The sequence below is a fragment of the Lucilia cuprina genome, chromosome 6, assembly GCF_022045245.1.
Source record: "Lucilia cuprina isolate Lc7/37 chromosome 6, ASM2204524v1, whole genome shotgun sequence".
Taxonomy (NCBI): domain Eukaryota; kingdom Metazoa; phylum Arthropoda; class Insecta; order Diptera; family Calliphoridae; genus Lucilia; species Lucilia cuprina.
In genome coordinates, this window is record NC_060954.1 from 44104654 (window position 1) to 44128636 (window position 23983).

At 32.2% G+C, this 23983-nt stretch overlaps 2 protein-coding genes across 3 annotated transcripts in view; both read left to right on the top strand.

The window, feature by feature from the left end:
- The window catches only part of LOC111684292 (solute carrier organic anion transporter family member 74D), an 8352-nt gene extending 6785 nt beyond the window's left edge, over nucleotides 1-1567 (top strand). Inside the window, exons 7-9 of the mRNA XM_023446432.2 lie at nucleotides 369-527; nucleotides 742-1067; nucleotides 1131-1567. Coding sequence (XP_023302200.2) covers nucleotides 369-527; nucleotides 742-1067; nucleotides 1131-1296 — 651 coding nt within the window. The 3' untranslated portion in view covers nucleotides 1297-1567. The remainder of the gene's footprint in view (nucleotides 1-368; nucleotides 528-741; nucleotides 1068-1130) is intronic.
- A 3737-nt stretch (nucleotides 1568-5304) lies between these two features.
- On the top strand, nucleotides 5305-12956 carry LOC111684295 (solute carrier organic anion transporter family member 74D-like). 2 transcript variants are annotated; one of them, XM_023446434.2, is made up of 9 exons: nucleotides 5305-5595; nucleotides 5673-5902; nucleotides 8655-8987; nucleotides 9063-9525; nucleotides 9629-9835; nucleotides 9931-10078; nucleotides 10147-10263; nucleotides 12214-12539; nucleotides 12600-12956. In XM_023446434.2, exons 1-9 carry the CDS (start codon nucleotides 5426-5428, stop codon nucleotides 12778-12780), a joined length of 2175 nt encoding a protein of 724 aa, XP_023302202.2. In that variant the 5' UTR covers nucleotides 5305-5425; the 3' UTR covers nucleotides 12781-12956. The 2 variants fall into 2 exon arrangements, with proteins under 2 accessions (XP_023302202.2, XP_046810719.1); XM_046954763.1 differs by having other exon boundaries at nucleotides 9934-10078.
- Nucleotides 12957-23983: the final 11027 nt, after the last annotated feature.

A 23983-nucleotide genomic window follows, 5' to 3' on the forward strand; every position in this document is an offset into this window, starting at 1 on the left:
AACTGAACTAGAACTGAACTAGAACTGAACTAGAACTGAACTAGAACTGAACTAGAACTGAACTAGAACTGAACTAGAACTAAACTAGAACTGAATTAGAACTAAACTGAACTAGAACTGAACTAGAATTGTATTGGAATTGAACTGGAATTGTACTAGAACTAAACAAATCCAATTTACACATTTCATTATTGTTCGGACATCTTTATTATTTTGATTTCAAGGCTTCGGTTGTTTTTTGGGTGCTTGGAAAACAACAGTTCTGGAACTATAATATGACCCAGGAATAATTTTTTTCATTTTGTTAGACTTTGTTGTTGTTTTATCAAGTATAAGGTTATTAAAGAATATTTTTATTTCCATTTTAGTATTTCTATGATTGTTCTTGCATACCCAGCGTCAATACAACTTTAAGCGGCAGTCCCGCCTTCCAGCGTTTAACATCAATGGATTTAACAGAAACTGATTTCAATATGAGTGATTCGACAACACCAGCAATGATTACATCTTTATCCTCGTATCCAGATGTAAGTAGAATATTAATAAATCAACATCGATAATAAAAAAAGTTGACACTGCGTAACTAACATTTTTCTTCGAACTTTAGATAATCATGTTCCGCTATAAAAAAATCGATTGCATTAATTTTTGAGTTCGTATAGATATGTTTGTTGTCTGGAGTCAACCTTTCACTGTCGAAATAACATTTTATATACAAAATCTATTACTACTTTATTTTAGGTACTATTTGGTAGTGGTGGTCAAGCTATGTCCGGTGCCTGTTCGGTAAATTGCTTCACTCAGTTCGTTACATTCCTTGCGGTAATGTGTTTATTGAAATTTATTGGTGCCACAGGAAGAGCTTCAAATTTTCTTGTATCCGTACGTTGTGTACCGGAAAAGGATAAAACAGCAGCCATGGGTTTTGGTATGATGATGATGTCCATGATGGCCTTTATACCAAGTCCCATATTCTTTGGTTGGGTATTGGATAGATTGTGTTTGGTGTGGGGTAAAACATGCTCAAATAAAGGCAACTGTTGGCTCTACGATCCAGAATCATTAAGGTATAAAATATGAAATTTTGAATTAACATATTTTCCCAATATTTATATAATTTCTCTTCACAGATATACTCTCAATATGACTGCCGCTGTTTTTGTTACTATTGGTGCAATTTTCGATTGTGGTGTTTGGTATTATGTAAAAGATTTGAAAATCTTCGATGAAGAAGTTAAAGATGTAGAAATGGAAATTGTTCAACATGAGGAAGAGGAAATGAAAACTGAAATTTAATTAAAGTGAAATTACTATATAAGTTTTTAGTTGAATTCAAATCCTTTTTTTTAACCCTTTTTTAATCATCTCTAAAGTTTGTGTGAATGCGTGTGTTTATTTGTATAGAGAGAGAGAGAGAGAGAGAGCAGTGTCTGTGTGAATGTGTATGTTGATTTGTTTAAACAAATAAACAGTTTTCTTATCATTTTATATATTAAGTGAAAAATAATAAATTCAATAACGATTGTTGTTTATTAAATAATTTTAATATATTTCTAAGTGTTAAAGTGGCCATAATGAAATAAAAAAATAAATAATTGTTTAATAAATTTGAATAAAAAATTATAACGTACTTGTTTTTATAAATTTGGCTTAGTCTTAATTTCAAATTGATTAATTGATATTGATCGGGTTATACTGAAAGTTTGTAACATGAATGATTGAGACTGTTCACTATATATGGAAATAGTGTACCAAATGCGGAAAAAACTCTCGGGTTTACGAATATTTTGGGATTTTCGATTTTAAGAATTGCGTGATTTGTTTTCTTCGACAATTTTTTTTTACATTTTGTAATATAGAACGAAAATAACGCTAAAAACTTCATTGGGTTTTGTCAAGAAATAACAATTGTATTGCGATCTTACCCACGACCAGCTCAGCATTTTGAACTCCAAGAATTTCCAATATACGTTCACTAGCAAGTTTACTACCCTATCCTTTTATATAGACAGTGGACTTTAAGAGCACCAGAACCTGCCTCTTCTTTCCCAGTCCCAGCCGTCCCGTTCTTTAGGGTGCTAACACATTGGTGAACTCGCAAATCACGCTATCTATATGTTGTTTACCCCTTGAAACAATGTCAGTCCCAGCTTAGGAGCGTCCCAGGACGAAGATTACTTCCCACTAAGTTCTTTAGGGTACTTACACATTGGTGAGATGTCAACCTCATCTACATCACGACCATGCTGAACTCGCAGCCCAACTCTCTATTGTTGTATGCCCTTTGAAGCGATTGAGTGGTCCAATATCTTATTGATGATGATATCTTCCACCTTACTCTGCTGGTATATTGGAATTTTGCCTGTCGGATTACCGGCATAGTAAACCGCATAGCAGAGATCGTCCCGGTGCCTTCTACTGTCTACTTTGGCGTAAGATGGTGGCTCTAGCTTCTTCTTCCTTGCCCTTGCTTTCGAGGTAGATTTCGCCGACGTGTTCGTTTCCGAAATATCTGGCTTTTCGTTGTCACCGTTACTCGTAGGATTCTGATTTGAGGATCCTTTGTGTGAAGTGTGGCTTGGTTCGGCTGTGTTTTAGAAGACGTATAGCTCTTTTTCTTCTTAGACTTATTCTCAGTTGTCAACTACTCGGGAGACCAGTTCCTTTTTGCCTCAGATCTTGTGAGAGAGTCCAAGTTTTTCTTTGGAGCGTCATGGGATTTATTAACTATGATTTCCGAAACATATTTTTCAACTTCCTTCCCTGTGTTTCACACAGTCTTTTCTTAGTAATAGATAGTTTAGCTATGCTATCACTCACGTCTTTCATCATATACTCTATATCATCCATTTTGAGATTTGCTATAAAGGTATTTTTATTATCATCTGAGGATTAAAAGTAGGATCCCTCGCCTAATTTAAAGGCTGAGGTAACTTAAAGCTCTCTCCGAATATATCCTTCTATTTCACACCTATTTTTTGCCAAAGGTATACTGTAAACTTGACGCATTGTCCTTCACGGAATCAAGGTGCCCATCTCAGTAATATTATTTTGTTCACGATTTGTAGGAAAACGAAGACACATGGCTCGCAAGTAGATCAACTTGTAGGTTAAAACCATAGCCACCACGTGCACCCCGAAGGAAACTCTCCAATAACCGAGACAAGATAATGTTCGAAACACTACCCTGTGGACTACCAGTTGAAGCCAAAAACCCGATAAATATTTCGAATTTAGATTTATTCAACTTTATTGTTAATTTCCCTAACACTCGTATCATTTCAAATTTATAAATGTATAAATTCGGCCAAATCCATAAATATTCATTATAATACATCGAAATATTGATCATAGACCCATAAACATATATATTCTGGGATTTCGTTAAATTTGTAGACTATTTAGCCATGTCCCTTAACTCTGCCATTAGATGTATAGGGCACTCACGAATAATTAAACACTTCGAATCTTTACATTTTGACTATTGCGTTGCGAAACCTCACTTCGACAGACGCTTTCACATCCGAATTCCTAATTGGAATTCAGCACACGAGTCACACTCAACTGATGGTGCAACGAATATTTTCACTGACGGCTCCAAGAGGAGTGGAAGAGTGGGTGGTGGATCTTACATTGAAAGATTTGGAATATTGCTATTAAGCAAGTCACAAACTAGCTGAGGTATTATCAAATATCGGGTGTCTTCACAACATTCTAGGAAAATGCTAATATGGATTACTGGACATAGAAATTATCAAGGAAACTGTATAGCTGATGAACTTGCCAGGAATGGTTCATTTCGAGATCAATTTGGCCTCTATATGACGCTCCCAGGTCAAGCTTGCTATTAAGCTTTCGCAGGGAACAGATAAGTATGCTAGTATCAGTCATAACGGGACACTGTACTATTGGCAATCATGCCAGTAGAATGGGTCTGGAATATAACAACTATTGTAGGATCAAGTGTACTGCTACGACTACTAGGGCAACACAACGGGACCGCAATAAGGTTGACCCATGTAAGCCACTCATCCTTGATTAAATGGCTGCACTTCTTAGCTAACGTAACCTAGCCATGTCTGTCCATCTGTTTGTCTGTCTATTGAAAGCAAGATACGAGATAGCATAGCCTCCATATAAGTGGGCCCTACGGAAAATAGTTTATACCCCCATAACTGGTTTCAAAATACGACGATGAAATTTTACAAAAACCAGTCTTATGTCAATAAAATTCGATACAAACAAGTTCTGTATGACCCAAAATCTCTCTACTAAATTTTGTGATCGGTCCACAATTGACCCTACCCCCATATGAATTTACACTTTATTTTTATTATTCTCACAATTCTTTAATTAATCTGTTACAAAATTCTCTACTCAAAACTAAACAAATTCATAATCATTTAAAAACTTTCAGATACAATATTGAGTAGTCATTATAGATAAACAATTTATAAGTCGAATTAAATGATAACACCATTATACATAATACGATTTATAATTCAAAATCATGACTACTCAATAAAATTAACTTTGAGAGAGTGATATTCTCCCTTTCCCTCTAATTGTAAAATAACAGAGGTCAAGATTAATTTAACTTCTAGAGAGAATTTTTATTTTTAAAAATTTTTAGGGAGAATCCATGGCAAGAGTAAGATATTGATAAGAAATTGTACTATTCAATAGTCGTAACCATAAAATTAGTTATCACAAAATTTAGTCTGAATAGTTAAGATAGTCAAATTAATAGTGAAATATAAATTTAGCTAACGCAATATTAGAGGACTAAGGAATGCGCTATAATTTAAAATAAGACATCTATTTTAAATTATTTTTAAGGGGCTAAGGCAAAACTTTGGCTACTGGACTATATTTTTCTCATTTGTCGGGCAATGGCTTCTAGGGGTCTTTAAACTAAAAATTTTCATAACTAATTTTCGCACGTGCCTTTTAAAACAGACTATCCCATGGATTTGACTGATAACGTATTACCATTAGCAGATCTCATCAGTTCTACAAGTTAAATACGTAAAAAAAGTTACAGAATGACAATGAAAGTAAATATTTTTTTATTAAATAAATTTTAATAAAATACTGTAACTGATGGATGTCATTTAATGCTTGTTATTTTAAAATTTATATGTCCAACTTGCCTATCAGAGTAGGGTATACACAATAATAATAATAAATAAAAACAAAAAATGGACTGATAAGAATTTATATTTAAAAAAAAACCTTATAATAGCCAAGACTAAATTAATTTTCAGAAATTAAATAAATATTGTTTATAACTTTATTTAATACGATTATATTTCATTTTGAAGAAAAACGTTAAGATAAACACAACTTGTCCGGGCAAATATTTACCTAAATGCAACAGTTGCTAAAGTGTTAAAACGTAAAAAAATACTAAAAAAGAAAAATAATGTCGCAAAACACCACAGATCCTCTAAATGATCCGGAAACTAGAAAAAAACTATTAGAAACACAAAAATCCTACGATAATGAAGAACTAAAAAGAATTTTTAATGATATGCCTCTGACAGAGGATACAACATGTGGTTTCGGTTGTTTTAAAGGTTCATTTTTACAAAAGTAATTAAATATTTAATTAATTTTATTACAAAGTGTTTGAATAATGTGTCGTTATTTATTGTTATTATCAAAACTAGATTTGCTAATCAAACGGCTTATGTTGTGGTTTACGGTTTAGTTGGTTGTGTCTATGCCATGACAAATTCCTATTTTCATGCTACAATTACTACATTGGAAAAACGTTTTAAAATCCCCACCCGTAATACTGGCATTATAATGGTGGGCAATGATATTAGCCAAATGTTGTGTTCAGCATTTTTGGGTTATTATGTTGGCAGAAAGCATAGACCGAGATGGATGGGTTTTGGTAAGTTTATAGAAAACTATTCACAAGTGTCAAACATAAAGTTCGAACGTATCCGAAGATAATTCTTGATACCGTAATTGATGTATAAACTATATACAAGACATCCGACAGATACCATATTCTACTGTAAGCGGCCCAATATAGAATTTAGGAGCATAGGATATCTCTTGGGCCGATTCTTACATAATATTTTAGACTTATTGACAAACATATAGGTTCCAATAAAAAGAAGCACAAAAAGAAAGATATGACTTCCTAATTTCGACTGAATTAGATTTAACGAACTGAAATCAAAAGTTGAGTCAAAGATACCTTATTTGCTCCGATCAACTTCCAGTAGCGAAATTATGTTGTATGTTAGTGCCAAATAGAGATATGCATGAAATGTCAAAGTTGTTTGCGCAAAATTTTATGATTCTAGTTCTAATACTTTCTCAGATATACAAATATTTGATTCACATAGGAAGTGCTACGCCCTAGATTGCTAGTCCGCCAAATGTTAACAAGGATGTCAAAGCAATTTGAGCATTAGAGATTTCCAGCTCTAACAGTTTCTCAGATAAACGAATTGGGCGTACTTGGGCAAAGAAATTTGAGGTCTTCAATTGTTTTTTTTTTTTTCTCAAAAGTTAAAATTTAAAATTGTTCTCTCATCAGAGACGCCCATTTTGCCCCTAAATTTTCATATGAAGTTGTTCATACAAAATTTAAGGTATTTCAATTTCTGAATACATATTTTGCATGTGCAGATGACTCTTCGCTCTTGAATTTTCAAAATATAAAGTAGGCTTTGGGAATATTTCAGGAAAATTGATCTAGAGCTCGAGGATTTTATAAAGTCCAAACACACATACTTTTTTATGTCAAGCCACATGTATATCAAATTAGGTTAGGTTAAAAGGAGGATGTTTAATTAATCAGATCTAAAGAAATATATTTAGGTACTATCCACGTCTGTTGTTGTCGGAAGCTTAGAAACTCAGTTTAACCACAGGCTGTTCCTGAGCGATAAAATATCTGCAATATCATAGCTCCAAAAATATTTCGATATAACTTTGACAAGAAATAGAAAGTGTTCTGAAATTTGCTTTCCCTTTTCGTCTTTACGTATCATCATACTAACCTTATACGCGATAGCATCTTTATGGATCTAACCCGTTACATTACTCCAAGTGATCAATTGTCAGCTTTACATGCTCCAACTATATTTTCTATATAGGAAATACATTAGCTCATGCAAGTTTGGTTATAATCCAGTGGTCTGGTAATCATATGATGCAAAGTTTACCTGAAAAATAGTTTTCATCCTTATCACCTGATATCCACTTAATTGGTTTCTAACTATCTGTAAAAATGGGAAACCTCTATTGAAACCCAATTTTTCGCAATACTGTATATATACTTCTCTCAGGAGTATTGTATATACTACTCTCAGGAGTATTGTTTGGCTTTCATCAAGTAAACTGCGAATCATTCTAATTTAATAAGATCTTTCCAGATCTATATAGTAACAGATGTCCCCAAACGATTCGACCAAAACACTTGTGAATGTTTTTATATTGTCGTCTATATTCTTTCTATTTCGTGTGCTGCTTTAAACAGTTTTTTGGTCTTTAATATTGTCCAATTAGTTTTGCACTTATCGGCTTTGGAGATGAACGGAGTGTTTCGAACCTATGATCAAAGTATTCCGATATTTTCTAAACATATAGTTAAATGTATGCTAAGTCGTATACCCACCATCAAAACAGATGAGGATATATTGGTTTTGTCATTTCGTTGTAACACATCGAAATATAGATCATAGACCCACAAAAGTATATATATTCTGGGTCCTTATTAAATTCTGAGATGATCTATCCGTCTGTCTATCTGTCTGTGGAAAGCACGATAGAGTCTGAATGGAAAGAGCTAGAGAGTTGAAATTTTAAACAAATATTTCTTATAGGTATGGTTTGGTATTGAAAGCGGGCAATATCGGTCCACGTTTGTACATAGCCAAAATACAAATGGCTCCCCCGAAATACAGTCTTAACTGTTATATCTATTTAAAAAAAAAAGTATAGCAAAGAAGTTTGACATAATTAATACATTCTTGAGTCAAATTCCCTGTACCATATTTTATAAAGATCGGCCCAGAATTAATCCTACCCCCAATATAAGATCCTCCTAAGAAAATGACTTTAACGCTCACTACTGGGTTGAAAGTACGAGTATAGCTAAAATTCGACATAAGTAAGTTTTTTATAACCACAAAACTCTCAACCGACTTTTATGAGAATCGGTCCATTATTGATCCTTCCCCCCATATAAGGCCCTCTTCAGAAAACTAATTTAATGCACATTACTGTTTATAAGAGAGCATTCCATGTACGGTATACGGTTTGATGGTGGGTATATAATATTCGGCGCAGTCGAATATAAAACTCTTTTTGACAAAATCGTTAGGAATTAGAGTCAACGTACATAGTTTAGTACTGAAACCTAGTTCTGAATCGTCAAAGATTCCTGGATTTGAGCTATATATACATATGTATCGTACCTTTATACCCTTTAGTCATAGCTCTGCTAAAAGCTTATTTCGATAACCTCAATTGTGGCTCCAATTTAAAACATCTTTTAAATGTTAATTGACATAACAAGGATGGACCAAACACAAATTCATACAAAATTTCATTCTGATAATTTTAAGGCAAGATAATTTTTATAAATTATTACAAGATAATAATTTATAAAAATCCAAATCTTTTAGGTTTATTGACCCTAATCTGCTTCTGTATGCTAACCGTAACACCACATTTTATTTATGGACCCGGTGAAGATGCTCTAAGTTTAACCAAAGAATATGGAGCCATATCGGATATTAATATATCATTAAAAGATTTACAAGAACAACAGCAAAAACGTTTATGTAGAAATGATGGAACCGGAGTAGAGTGTGATATAGATGAAGGAGTTTTATTACCACAAATATTATTGTTTATAGCTCAATTTATAGCCGGTGTGGGAGGTTCACTTTATCACACTTTAGGCATTTCCTATATGGATGATAATACCGAAAAATCTAAGGCTCCAGCTATGTTAAGTAATTTCAAACTAGTTAATATATATATAATAATATATTTCTTTCAATATTATTTTTGGCGATTTTTGTTTAAAGGTTTATCTTACTTCTTTGGTTTGTTGGGCCCCTCTTTGGGTTACACTTTGGCTTCGATTTGCTTGCGTATGTATATTACCCCCTACTTAACGCCGATTATTACACAGGCGGATTCTAGATGGCTGGGTGCCTGGTGGTTAGGCTGGCTTATTATAGCTGGTCTTATATTCTTGTGTGGTCTATTCTTATTTATGTTCCCTAAGGAATTACCCATGACTGCTGCTAGACGTAAACTTGAGGATGCTAGAGCAAAAGTAGAAAATATGGGTAAATCGGTAGAACGTTTAGAAACGAAAACTTCATTTAAGGATATGTTGAAAACCTTTAAAAACTTTCTCAACAATAAGATTGTGGCTTTTAATCTTTCGGCCAATATATTATACTTTTTCGGTTATCTGCCCTATTGGATTTTTACTGCCAAATATATTGAAATACAATATCGTCAGTCAGCAGCAACCTCAAGGTAATATTAATATAATGACTTTTTATTTTCAGTCTCAAGCGATAATGATTTTTTTCTTTTGGATAATGACTTTTATGTTTTTTTGTTTACTTTTTACCTTAAGTATGGTGACTGGTACAGTGGCATTAGTATTTTCGGCTGTTGGTGTTCTGTTATCGGGCGTAGTAATATCAAAATTTAAACCTACAGCACGTTATTTGGCTGCCTGGAACGTTTTGGTTGATGTTGTGACGGTGTGCGGTATGTTTGCCTATGCTTTTATTGGCTGTCCCGCCAATGATAATTCACTGATAAATAATTCGTATGATAGGTAATGTCTGCTAAATTTTTTATATGTATATCTCAAGTATGGGTACTTAATATTTATTGCAAATTTAAATTTTTTGTTTTTATTATTTTTTGCAGTAGTTTAAGTTCATCCTTAAGTTGTAATAGTATTTGCCACTGTGATTATGTACGTTATATGCCCGTGTGTGGTGAAGATCAAATGACTTATATATCTCCTTGTCATGCTGGTTGTAAGAAGGAACATATGGATGCCAATGGTCGTAAGGTAGGAATATTGTTTTTTATTTAATGTAATTTTTTATAAAAATTTGTTTATTTCCAATAATCTTACAGTCTTACTATGATTGCTCCTGCATACCTAACACAAATTCTACATCTAATGATAATCCTCTTTTTAATCATTTAACCTTGGATGACATTAGCAACTCAACTTTGAGTACAGGAAATATTGTAAGTATTTTTTTAGGAAGAAAATATCTAACGTTTAAAGTTCTTTTGTCTGTCTATTAAAATTGTATATACATTTTCAATCCACTTTACTTTTTTGGACTTTTTAGTATTTTAACATATTGATTAGATTATTATTAACTTTATGATCATTAAATGTTCAAGTTGAATTGCTTTATGTTTTCAGTTTTAAAATATATCTATTTAAGAAAAGTAATAGACCGATGAGGCTTCATTTTTTTCCTTTAACGACTAGGACTATTCATGCAGGTGACCCAACTAAAAAAACGATTTTAATAAAACTGTATAGTAGGCCAGCTTTACCGTTTATGAAATTGCCGGACTTAGAGGGGGATAAGTTAAGGAAATTTGGTCATACAGGGTCTTATTTAAATGTGTGAAAGTTTTCACATATTGGTCCCACCAGAAATTGTCGGAAGAAGTTCATTCTATTTCTTCATTGCATCTAAAAATATTTATTATGCACTTCACCTTCGTGAGAAGGGTATATATAAGTTTGTCATTCCATTTGTAATTTCTATAATATAATTTTCCGACCCTATAAATTATATATATATTCTAGATCGTTATAGATAAAGGAGTCAATTTAGCCATGTCCGTCTGTCTGTACGTTTGTCGAAATTAGTTTTTAGAGGACCCCAGATATCGGCAAAAACCGAATCTTCAATAATAAATCAGCAAAATTGGTCCATAATTACTGAGATATGAGCAAAAATCGGATACAACCTCTGAAAATTAAATGAAAATTGAGATTTTTTAGTCATGCTCAAAAACAAAAAGAAAATACATAATCATACGGTAAATTTTGTTATTGTACTCTTGTTTATAAAACAAGGCAGAGCGAGAGCAGCAGAGCGAGAGTAGCAAAGCGAGAGCAGCACTAGAGTGTCGTTATTAGCTAGAAACATCAATATTAAGTACGTAGAGCCTGGCTTAAGTTAGAAGCCATAAAAGGGAACACTTTGGTACTTTTTCGTTTTTCAAAAGGTACTTTTTGAATTTTATAAAATATTGAACCTAGAATTAGGTGAGAATCCATAAAAAGGAATTTTTGCTAATTATTTGTTTTTCAAAAGGTACTTCTTGAATATTCTATAATATTGAACTTAGGAACATGAAATTATGTATGTAGATTCGGAATTAGATGAGAACCCATAAAAGGGAACTTTTTGGTGCTTTTCGTTTTTCAAAAGGTACTTTTTGAGTTTTATATAATAAACTTACTAACATGAAATTAAATATGTAGAGTCCAGATTAGACTTTTTCAATTTTCTATAATATTGAACCTAGAAACATGAAATTTTCGTTTTTCAAAAGGTACTCTTTTAAATTTTCCATAATGTTGAATCTTGAAACATGAAATTAAGAATACTGAGCCCGAAGTATGTTATGTAAAAGAAGATTTTTTGGTACTAACCGTTTTTTTAACACATCGAGGTATTCGGTACAGCCGAATATAGAACTCTTTGCTGTTTTTAAATATACCCTTTTTGATAATTTTAAATGGACCCCTTATACAATTTCCTCTAAGGTCGTAATAATCCCATAGTGGAACAACAAAGACTTTGGGTCACTTGACGCGAAATTGCCTATATATTTATATATGTATATATGTATATATTTATATATGTATATGTTTGAAAAGGGGATGTATGTCAGATCAAACCCGAGGAAATACACATATGTAGGTCCAAGGGTCTAATTAGTTAGTAAGTTAGTTAAGTTAAGTTAGTCAAACCCGAGGAAATACACATAGGTCCAAGGGTTTAATTAGTTAGTAAGTTAGTTAGTTAGTTAGTTAGGGTCTAGTTAGTTAGTTAGTAAGTTAGTTAGTTAGTTGGGTAGTTAGTTAGATAGTTACTTAGTTAGTTAGTTAATTAGTTAGTTAGTTACTTAAAATATCAAACAACTAAACAAGCAAAAACTTTCCAGCTCTCTTTGGGTACCGGTGGTCAAGCAATTGATGGAGCGTGTCCCGTAAATTGTACCAATCAATTTTACACGTTCTTAGCCGTTATGTGTGTGATCAAATTCTTTGCTGCTACAGGCAGAGCATCAAATCTTCTGATAACAATGCGCTCTGTAGCACCAGAAGATAAATCAGCTATAATGGGTTTCGGTATGATGTTAATATCCCTATTGTGTTTCATACCCGCCCCCATATTCTTTGGCTGGATATTCGATAGAAATTGTTTGGTATGGGGTAAAACATGTTCTAATAAGGGTAACTGTTGGTCTTATGATTCTAAGAATTTGAGGTAACTTTATCGAATCAAAATTTTAAAAACAATATTAATAATTTAAAATCAACATTTTAGATTAACACTCAACACGGTGGCAGCCTCTTTTGTCGGATTATGTATCTTTTGCAATGTGGGCGTTTGGTATCATGTTAAAAATCTTAAAGTATTTGATGATGATGATGATGATGATGTGAAGTTGAAGAAATTGCAAATTTCTTATTTGAAAGAGGAACAGTACATAGAGGCCAAAGAATAATAAAAACGAATTTAAAATTTTATATTAATTTAAAAATATAATTATGATTATAAGATAGTTAAGTTTGTAATAAATACAAACTGTTTAATAACGAACAAACAGAAAAAAATATTTGTTGTGCAGCGCTATTTGTCCATTATTAAATAAACCTCTACAGGGAAACGTATAAACTAAAACCATATTTGTTGTTTTTAAAGGGTTAATTGTAGTAATTTAGTGAAGTCATCAACCACTAGAAAATTTACGATAATTTCGTAATTGATTTAAAAATAGAATTTATATGGCAATTTATGACAACAGCGCACCAAGTGAGTAGTAGTTTAGTTACATTATATTGCAGACACAAACCGGTTACAGTTTTGTTTAGAATGTAGTCACTAGAGGACGCATAAGAAATTAAATTGGAAAGGAAAGGTCGTGTTCAAAAAATAGTTAAAAATATTCCTTTTACAAAAATCTTATTTCAAATTTCTGTTGAACGGTATTATGCGTTTGTGCTGATGTTTGTAACACCCAAAAATATTGGTTCTAGAAGTACCTTAATGTATACCAATTTGCTCAGCATCACTTTCTGAATCGATTTAGCTATGTCCGTCTGTCTGCCCATGTAAAGCTTGTGTGCACTCTACAGGTTGCAAGGGTCAAAATTCAATTATAATTGCTCATAACAAGATTAAATTCTACGTAAATAACTTAAAAGTAAACGTAAATACCTCTACCAAGATTTTTAGGGATATCTCCATATTTACCATTACCTCAATATGAACCCTTTTATAGAAAATTTCGAAAGTCATCACGAAAATCAATAAACGAATAGAAATGTGATAAAATTGATTACTTGTTTTTGTGGAAAATTATAGCCCTTCTAACATACTCTTAGTAAACGAGGGCAATGATCACTTTAGTGTGACCTTTCTAAGCGAGAGAGTGGACACAAACTTATGCTTTTTGTGTACCTCTTCGTAATGTATAATGTTAAAATAGATAGTCACCTGGACAGTAGAAGATTAGTGCTAATCCTAAATAGATAGTTCCAGACTGTCCTACTGAACTTCTGTAACAGGTTACAAAATTAGCAGTGTGTTATTGTTTAGAAATATGGGGGTTAAAGGGAAATTCAATAGATTTTATAAAATTAAAAAAAAATAACAGTTATTGAAAATTTACTGTAAAAATTGCTATTTTCTTAAAATAGTTTTTACTTAGATAAATTGTTTATTTATTGCATTTTTATTAAAAATCCTCTAAGTTCATAAAGAATACTGCCGAAATCCTCTATAATAGTCGCTACGTATATTCAAGTGGTCCTGTTTGTCTGGAGAAAATAAAAGATGTCGTTTTCATTACAACAATTCGAAGATACCGTTTTTAACAAAATTTTTACTTAACATTCGAAATTAAATTATTATTATTATTTTCTGCTTTTTCATTTAAAATTTTCCTAATTCGAAATAAATGAAACATTTCAACAGTCCTTTTCTGAAATTCAAATGAATAATATCCCTACAGGAAATGAAACTAGTATCAAACTAGTATTTTACTAATACCATCTTAATGCTCAAATTAAAAATGAGTGTGTTTTAAAAATTACTAATTCTAGACTAGTACAATTGGACCCAATTGGGTGCTATAGAACCACTTAATTATTAGTTATAATGTTCACAAAAAGTCCTTATAATTTTACTCCTTTGCAATCCTCCAACTTTGTTCCAAGTAAAAAATACTACAAAATTATTTTCTATATTGATTTATTAATAAAAAATTAAATTAAATAACAAATGTTGGAAATACATTTATTGCGGTTATACAATGTCCACAAAATTGCCTTAAATACTTTTGCATATGAATATGAAACTCTTTGCATTTTTAACAGACGTACTTACACAGGGCTCTGCATGCAAGTGGACTTAAGCAATCATTTACTATTTATCCACCGATTTGAAAGGAAGTTTTTGTAAATTTCTTTACTTTTATGTAAAAACTTTGAAAAATCGGTTACAAGATTTGAACGCAAAGCTTCATAAATTAAAGATTGTGAAAAGCTCAGTCGCTAAACTCCAATTGAAATAAATTTTGAAAAAATGTTATCTATAACAAATAAATTTATATTGAATGTTGGGTAATTTAAAAAAAAAATCGAAAAACTGAGATTTTCAACATGACCCTCTCCGATTTCGGTAAAATTCGGTACAATCATTCTTCGTATAAATACGAAATTTAAAGTTCTGCAAAATTACCAAATACTTTACGGTTAACTACTATTTATCTATTTATTTATTTATCTTTTTCGATATATCCTTGACTAAAGGACGTTTTATGATATCATTATCTTTATATTAAAACTATAATATTTTAAGTAATAAATCGTCAAACTACAAGACATAGGCTTTAGCAAAGCAACATCATAATCGGAAAAAATAGTTTAGAAAATATACAATGTTAAATTTAATACTTGTTGATAAAAATTCTAAAAAAATATGAACTTTGAACCTCGATAAAATATAAAACGTAACGAATTTAGAAATTTCGGAGAACTCTAAATTCCGTATTTACATGAAGAATATGTTTACCAAATTTCATCGAAATCGGAGAGGGTCATGTTTAAAATCCAAACTTTTTGTTCGGAATTTTTTAAAATTATAATTTTAAATATTATGCTTCTTGAAAAAAATCTTAAAAATATAAACTTTGATCCTCGATAAAATCTAAACTTTAATGAATTTAAAATTTTGGAATAGCTTAAATTTAGTATTTACACAATGAGTGTGTGTACAAATTTTCATAAAAATTCTAAAAAAATCGAGAATTTTTGAAATGTCTCGGTTTATTATACCCTACATCACTATAGTGGGGAGGGTATTATACGTTTGTGCTGATGTTTGTAACATACAAAAATATTGGTCCAATACCCACCTTAAAGTATACCGATCGATTCAGAATCATTTTCTGAGTCGATTAAGACATGTCCGTCCGTCCGTCCGTCTGTCCGGCTGGCTGGCTGTCCATGTAAACCTTGTGCGCAAGGTACAGGCCGCAATTTTCAAGATAATTTGATGAAATTTGGACCAAGCATGTTTTTTGGCACAGGGACGAAGCCTATTGAAAATGGTTGAAATCGGTCCATTATTTCACCTAGCCCCCATACAACCGTACCTCCCGATTTGAACTTTTTATGCCATAATTACGTCAAATATTCTATTATCTCTCTAAAAATTGGCATAAATAAGTTTTACATAAGTATTTATGACACTGCAGATTTTCGTAAGGATCGGCCCTTATTTGACCCTAGCCCCCATACAAACCCCGCTTCAAAAAATGTCTTAAACGTCTAAAATTGACTTGTAACCATTTGTATCGTAATGAAACTCAACAAAACTAACTGTTATTTAAAAATATAACCTTTTCCCAAATTTACCGAGGATCGGCCCAATTTGACCTATATAAAGCCTCATTTAGAAATTTTAGTTTTTTTTTATCAATAAATTGCTTAAATATTTTGGAAAAATATTCAACATAAAAGTTTCTTTATAAAAAGTAAAAATTTTAAAAATATACTCATGGTGTAGGGTATTATATGGTCGGCCATGCCCGACTATACTTTCCTACTTGTTTTAACTAAAAACTAATGCAAAATCGTCATCAAAATCAAGTAAATCAAGCAAAAAAAGTTCCCCCCCTAAACTCTTGAGCTGCCATAGTAGGGTGTAGAGTATTACAAATCACTCTCTGAGCCTTGTCCGTCAGTCCATCCGCCTAGCTGTCTGTAAACAAAGTGTTCACCTTGAAGTAAGCCGATCAATTTGGAATCGCATTCTGATAGATTTTGTAAAAAAATATTTCCAATTCTAAGTTTTATTTAAGTTTAACTTTAAAGCATGTATTGTCTGTTATTTGTTTTTTTTAACAATATTTTCTTTCAAATATTTTCCTCAAAGAAAGTAATTGATAAACAAAACTTAATATAATTATTTTCATAAATGAATGATATATGATTGTAAAGTTTCAAAAAATAATTTTTCTATACAAAAATATGCCCAAAACTAACTCTAATATGATTTGGAATAAAATATACATGCAGACTACAAAACATACCATTACCGCACCGATCCATCACTTTGGAAAAAAACATGAAAAATCTTTTTTGTCACATAATCTGACACCCGCTGTTGGTGGTGTTGGTTGCGGAATTTAAGCAAAGACACTGTGAATATGAACATACATACTTATCTGTGAAGTATACACTGAGTAAATGCGGGTATTTAAGTTAGATATTTAAAGGATTGTATAATAATAATAGGAATAAGTAGATTTTAAAATTCCCTAGATCTAATAGATCTGTAATTTCTTAAAAGATTGAAATTGTATATGCAACAAAGGTGTAAGACATATGAAATTATATAAAGATATTGATCTTGATATCTAGTTATATATATGTATAGGACTATTTACATTACCGTAATTCCTATTTTCGGAAATCACTGTAATATTCCGAAAAAAGTAGGTTCAGAGTAAAAAATATACTAAGGATTCTTGTACTGCTTTCGTTTCATTGTAAAATACACAATAAGTGAGTCAGCTCAACCAAATGCAAATTGAATACTTGTTTAGTTTAAAAAATGCGAATTACCTTGTGTAGAGTACACACTACAAACTTTAAAAACAAAACAATCCTGACACAATATGACAACAGGGAATAATCACAAAAAATAACAACAACTACAAATGCTAACGAAGTAAAACCTTAAAATACATTTAAATGAAGTAAATGAATTAAGGATGAATGAATAGATGGATGGATGGATGGTAGACTGGCAACATGGTGAAAGGGTTTGGGAATGAGAAGCTTCTAAAAAATAAAACAAAAGATTTTCTAACTAGTTTAAAGACAAAGAAGATTTTCATAATTTGTTTTGTTTTTCATTTGCTTCATGATTATGATGATAATGATGATGACAAACACCATAATGACTAAGGGTGAGAAAGTTCAAGTGTGTCTGTATGAGAGGGCAACTATTAAAGTTACAAGTGACAAATAAGCATAATGTTGGAACAACACTTGCTCTTGGTAATGGTGATGAATAAGATTTTGTTGTAAACTAAAAATACAACACAAAAAAAAAAAAAAAAACACCACCACTACACTACACTAATCCTTAACCGCTTCAACCTCCCCACAACTAGTAGTGTTTAAGACTTTTCAGGGAACAATAACAAAAAAAAAAAAAAATACTAAACAAATGCTTGTTGCTTGGTATATGAGTGTGTGTGGCAGTGCGGTAGTATAGCAACAAGCGTTATCACATCAACAAGGATTTGTGTAAATGACTCGTTTTGCTAAATACTCCAAATCATTTATTTAACAAAAATCATTGTGAATACACGAGTATCAAGTGCATGTTTTCATATATAAAATATTAACTAAATCATTTGTATACGAGTACGTTAGTATTTCATAAGAATTTCTTTTATACAAGAAACTGTCTACATATAGATAAGTGGATTAAAAGGTGGATGCAACATTAATTTGGTATATATTTAAAAAGAATGTTTTTTCTTACGTGATTTCACTTCTCATAGATTTTTGTGATAATCAGACGTAATTTAATAATATGGTAAGGAGACAGGCAGCTATAGCCAGATTGACTTAGAGTAATTTTAGAGATATATGTTCAAAATGAAACTTATAGGGTAAAAAATAGACCGATATTTGACATAGATAGATAGATAGATAGATAGATAGATAGATAGATAGATAGATAGATAGATAGATAGATAGATAGATAGATAGATATATAGATAGATAGATAGATAGATAGATAGATAGATAGATAGATAGATAGATAGATAGATAGATAGATAGATAGATAGATAGATAGATAGATAGATAGACAGATAGATATATAGATAGATAGATAGATAGATAGATAGATAGATAGATAGATAGATAGATGAGTAAGGCCTTTTTCCTGATTGCCTTACTCATGACAACTTTTATTCCTGAACGGGACTACTATGGCAAGAAATAATAGACTGATAAAGATCATTATATCCTACACCACTTTATTGCGGACGGTATATTGAATTTATGCTGATGTTTGTAACATACAAAAATATTCGTCCTATACGCACTTTAGAGTATACCAATCGGCATAGAATCGTTTTCTGAATCGATTAGGCTATGTCTGTCTGGCTGGCTGTCCATGTAAACCTTGTGCGCAAGGTATAGGCTACAATTTTCAGGAAAATTGGAGGAAATTTGGCCCAGTGACGAAGCATATTGAAAATGGTTAAAATCGGTCTATTATTTTAACTAGACAATAACCGCACCCCCGTAACTTCCTCTACCAACATTTATAAGGATTGCCCCATATTTACTCCTACCCCCCTATGAGCACTCTTGAAAAAATCTCTTTTTTGGGTCAAAAGTAAGTAAATAAAATAAAAATCAAATCAAATGCTTTATTTTAATATACTGACTGGTGAAGGTTATCATAGTGTCAGCTATGCACGTCTATACTTTCATACTTGTTTTCTATATCAAAATATTACTTTCAATGTAAATATTTTCGAAAGCACTTCACCTTTTGCACCTATCGTATATTTAACAGACAGATGGATGGACAATACTATATCAGTGTAACAAACGGAATGACAAATGTAATATAATTTTATTATTTTATGGTGTAAACTTACCTATAAGGATTTTTGTTAAATTTAATAACAAATAATCATTTAATTAAACATTCAATCCATGACTACCGTAAACTTTGGTAATAACAAAACATAACCATATACACATCAAATCAAATCAACTAGATTTTTGAAAATTAACTAATCATTTTGAAAAATATTTAATTTCCTGCTTTCGATTTGATATCGGAATGGAATTATATTGTTGGATAAAACTCAAGGGGACCATATGTTCTCCACATTACTAAATTATTATATAAAATATTTTAAATTAAATTTGAATGTAAATTTTTATTTTGAACTTTGTCGTAAAATTTTGATATTATTTCATGACATGTTTTAATATCTATTCAAAAATGTGAAGTGACATTTATGCAGTCATATACACGCGCACATACTTAAATAGCAACACAATCAAAATAAAACAAAACAGCTACAAATTTTCAATTGTTTGTTGTTTAAGTGACAAACACACCACTAAAACGCACAACAAAAATTGCCATTTAAACATTATGGAACCGGTTTAATTTTGCATAATTTAGAGAAAAAAAACTTTATTTGAATATTTTTGCAGTTTATTTTATTGCAAAGTTTTGTACGAGTTGGTTTATGGGTGAATGTGTTGGGTTTCCGTTGTCTTTCGAGAATACACAAACACAAACATACTTTTATTAAAGCGCCTTGAAGTAGACTAATGATAAAATTTATGAACATAAAAGTAAAAATGATGCTATGTGGGTGAGATAGGTGTAATTGTGTGTATATACAATGTAAAACTTTTTTTCCTATGTATGTCTAGAGTTTGGAGGAAGGGGGGGGGGAGGGGTGTGTAGATATAATATCTTACGAAAATTTCATTAACTCGAGAATCAAATAGAAAAAAGTTTTCATTTCTTTAAGAGTTTATTTTTATGTCATTTATGTTTATACATATTTGTATTGCGAGTGCTTTCGACTTTTTTGTTTTGTTTTGTTTTTGTTTAATTGCATACTTTGTATCGTATTACACGTGTCATAAAGCTCTGCGTACAAGCTTAAATTCTTATGTCAACATTTGATAATGGCAATGACTGACATTTCTCAAGAACTGTACAGAACTTGAATTGTAGTTGATATAAAATATTTACGCATGTATTTCTGTGTGTATATATGTTTTGTGTATATGCCAGCAAACATTTTATAGTCATTGCTCCAACAGCAACTAATAGAATCACATGATTATATTTGGAAGTATTTTAATAAAATTTCTTGCATTTTATTTTGCATGAGTCCCTAGTTTTGCAAAAATATAAAAATCTATAACAATCTTTTATCATCCAGAAGTGACTTAAATTCATATAGTCGAAAGATACAAATGTGAAAATTCCATTAAAAAGTATTTACAACTTAAAGATGAGCATGATTTTCACCTCGCAATGTTTGCTGTGCTTTCTTTTTTTTTAATGTTAGTTTAAAAGTCATTGTCTCTGTTTGTGTTAGTGACTTGTTGTTTATGTATTGTTTGCAGTTTTTTTTCTCCTTAGCTGTATAGTATTTTTATAAGATCTTAAGAAACATAAATGAACATTTTGACAGGCAATTATATATTTTTAAATGAATATTTTTTTATTTTGCTGTTTTTGTTTTATAATAGGATATAAAAGCTGTTCTTTAAGACTATTGTAAAATCCGTTATTTTTGACAATTATATGAAAATTGGATTTTTTTTTGGAAATAATAATTTTGGTACCCACCGTAACAAAAATGGAGTGTATATATAAATTTTGCCATCGAAATATTGAAGGTAGTACTTGAAATCTTGTATTAGTCTATAATTTCGCCTAGCATTCATTCAAGTGAAGTATTATTATGCTCTACATCACTTTAGTGGGGATGGTATAGTGGGTTTGTGCTGATGTTTGTAACGCACAACAATATTGGTCCTATACCCGCATTAAAGTATGCCAATCGGCTTAGAATCATTTCTGAGTCGATTAAGCTATGTCCGTCCGTCCGTCCATCCGTCTGTCTGTCCGTTCATGTAAACCTTGTAATCCAACTACAGGTCGCAATAGTTGAGGTAATTCAATGAAATTTGGCGCATAATCTTCTATGGTATCGGTGATAAAGGCTATTGAAAATGGTTAAAATCGGTCTATTATTTCACATAGGCCCCCAACAACTGAACCCCTGAATAGGGCTTGTAAAACTTGTAAACAAATTAGAGCCTGTAGGTTATTATATTTTCGGCATTCCCTGACTATAATTTCTTACATATTTTTGAACTAGGTTGTGAAAAGAAGGCCACGAAATCCTTCAGCAGGAAATTTGTTTCACTTGTGGACAGAAAAATAATTTTTTTTTAACTTGAGTTAGGTTAGGTTAGGTTGATAGGAGGATGTATACTACATCAAATCCGAAGAAATACACCTAGGCCACTATCGGGTTGTGCGCTCCAGTTCAAGAAAAAAAATTTTTTTTCACTGAATGTATTATTTTTCCATGTTCAAAAACTCAGTTTCATGGACGTAATTCCTAAGAATTTTCCAATCGGTGTTGATTAAGAATGTTATTTCCGGAATAACATCACTTCCAAAATACTTGGATCTAACTTCGACGAATGCCTGACAATGGCAAAGCAAGTGCTCCAGAGTTTCACTGTCCTCTCCACATTCGTCTGAATCCGCACGTCCAATTTGTATAGATGTGCTCGTAATCCTGTGTGTCCACTGAGAATACGTACCATCATACTAACCTCAGACTTGCTCATATGAGAAGATTTCTCGTCTTGCTCTCATCAGGGTCACCCCATAGAATCTTTGTGGTTCTACCCAACGTTTCATTATTCCAAGAGGCCTTATGGGATTCTCTCATCCATATTTTTAATTCAGCTTTTGTTGCGTCGAATGGTATTGCGTTTGTCAGGTAAACTATATGGAGCTCTTTAAAGCTATTATATTCGCCCTTTCGTTGCCGACTACTTCCGAGTGGCCTGTTACCCATATGATGTGAACCTTACCTCTGGGAGAGTATTCAGTTAAAGCTTTCTTACAATCCAATACGGTCTTAGATTTAATTCTATCACCTGATATCGCACAAATTGCCTTCTGACTGTCGGTAAATATATTAAGCCCTGTGGGCGCCATATTTATTCTAATCCAATTTACACATTCCGTTATTGCTCGTACCTGGAAGCTTGTGCTATGATTTGGTAAACGGTGGTATATTTCTGTTTCTGGGTCTTCAATATAGATCCCCAGGCCCACTTTGTCCCCTAATTTAGAGCCATCCGTGTAGCAATGAATTCCTACTGGTATTTGCTCTAATGTTCCGATTGACCAAGACATTCTATCTGGGATTAGCGTTTCAAAGTTTCCGACATATTCAGTGTCTGGTATGCGATCAGGCATGTCCGATGAATGTGTATAACCTTCCAATGTGTCCAGTATACATTGATGATGTGTCCTATAACCGTTTTTGGCCAGTTCGCCTAAAGTAAAGAGCCGTTCGGATGTAAGCGCCGCCTCTTATCTTATATATGTTTCAATGGGTGGAATATCTAGCAACGTTTCCAGAGCCTTGGTTGAAGTAGTACACATGGCACCACTTACACCCAAGCAGCATGTACGCTGAACTCCCTGTTGTAGTTTGATATTACACTTTTTGTCCAAAGCAGTCCACCAGATTATTGAAGCATAAGCTAGAATTGGTCTAATTACACTTTTATAAAGTCAATTTGTCATGCCTATGGTTCTCCTACACATCGCCCAGCACCGATGTGCCTTGTTGATCCTATCCTCTATGTGGTGTCTCCATTTTAATTTCCGGTCAAGTATTACAACTAAGTACTTAACTTTGTCTGTCACCGGTATCTTCTTGCCCAAGAAGCAAGGTTCAGTATATGTATAAATTTTTGTCTTTCTTGTGAAAAGACAGATTTCCGTCTTCGCCGGGTTAACATTGAGGCGTCTCGGTTGAGCCCAGCTCAAGGCCGTATTCAGAGCCTCCTCAGTTCTTCTACACAAGTAATTTGGATCCTTTCTTTTTAAAAGTATTACGACATCGTCTGCATAGCAGACAGGTCTAAGTCCTTTCTCGGTTAGAACCCTTAGGAGGCTATTAATCGTGGTACTCCAGAGTAAAGGTGACAAAATGCCACCCTGTGGTATACCGCGAAATACCTTTTTCGTGATAGTTATATCGTACATCTCGCAGCTTATCCATCTGTTCCTTAGCATGTAGTCAAAACTGTCTCACACAGACCTCGCCCTTTTGTGCAGCTTTTTAGGCAGATGGCATCGACGATATTAGACAATTAACTGAGTTTCCAATAAATCTTTTGAAAGAAGGATGTATATACATATAATTCGAAGATCGGTCAGTTGTACCCTTCTTAACCAAATCCTCCCACCTGAGGATCGAACCCACCACTAACCTACCTCAGACCATTAATCATTAATACTATGAAATAATCTAAACTTTCATATTTCTTTAAACAAGAAGGTAATTGCATTTTAATTAAATGGAAAATCTA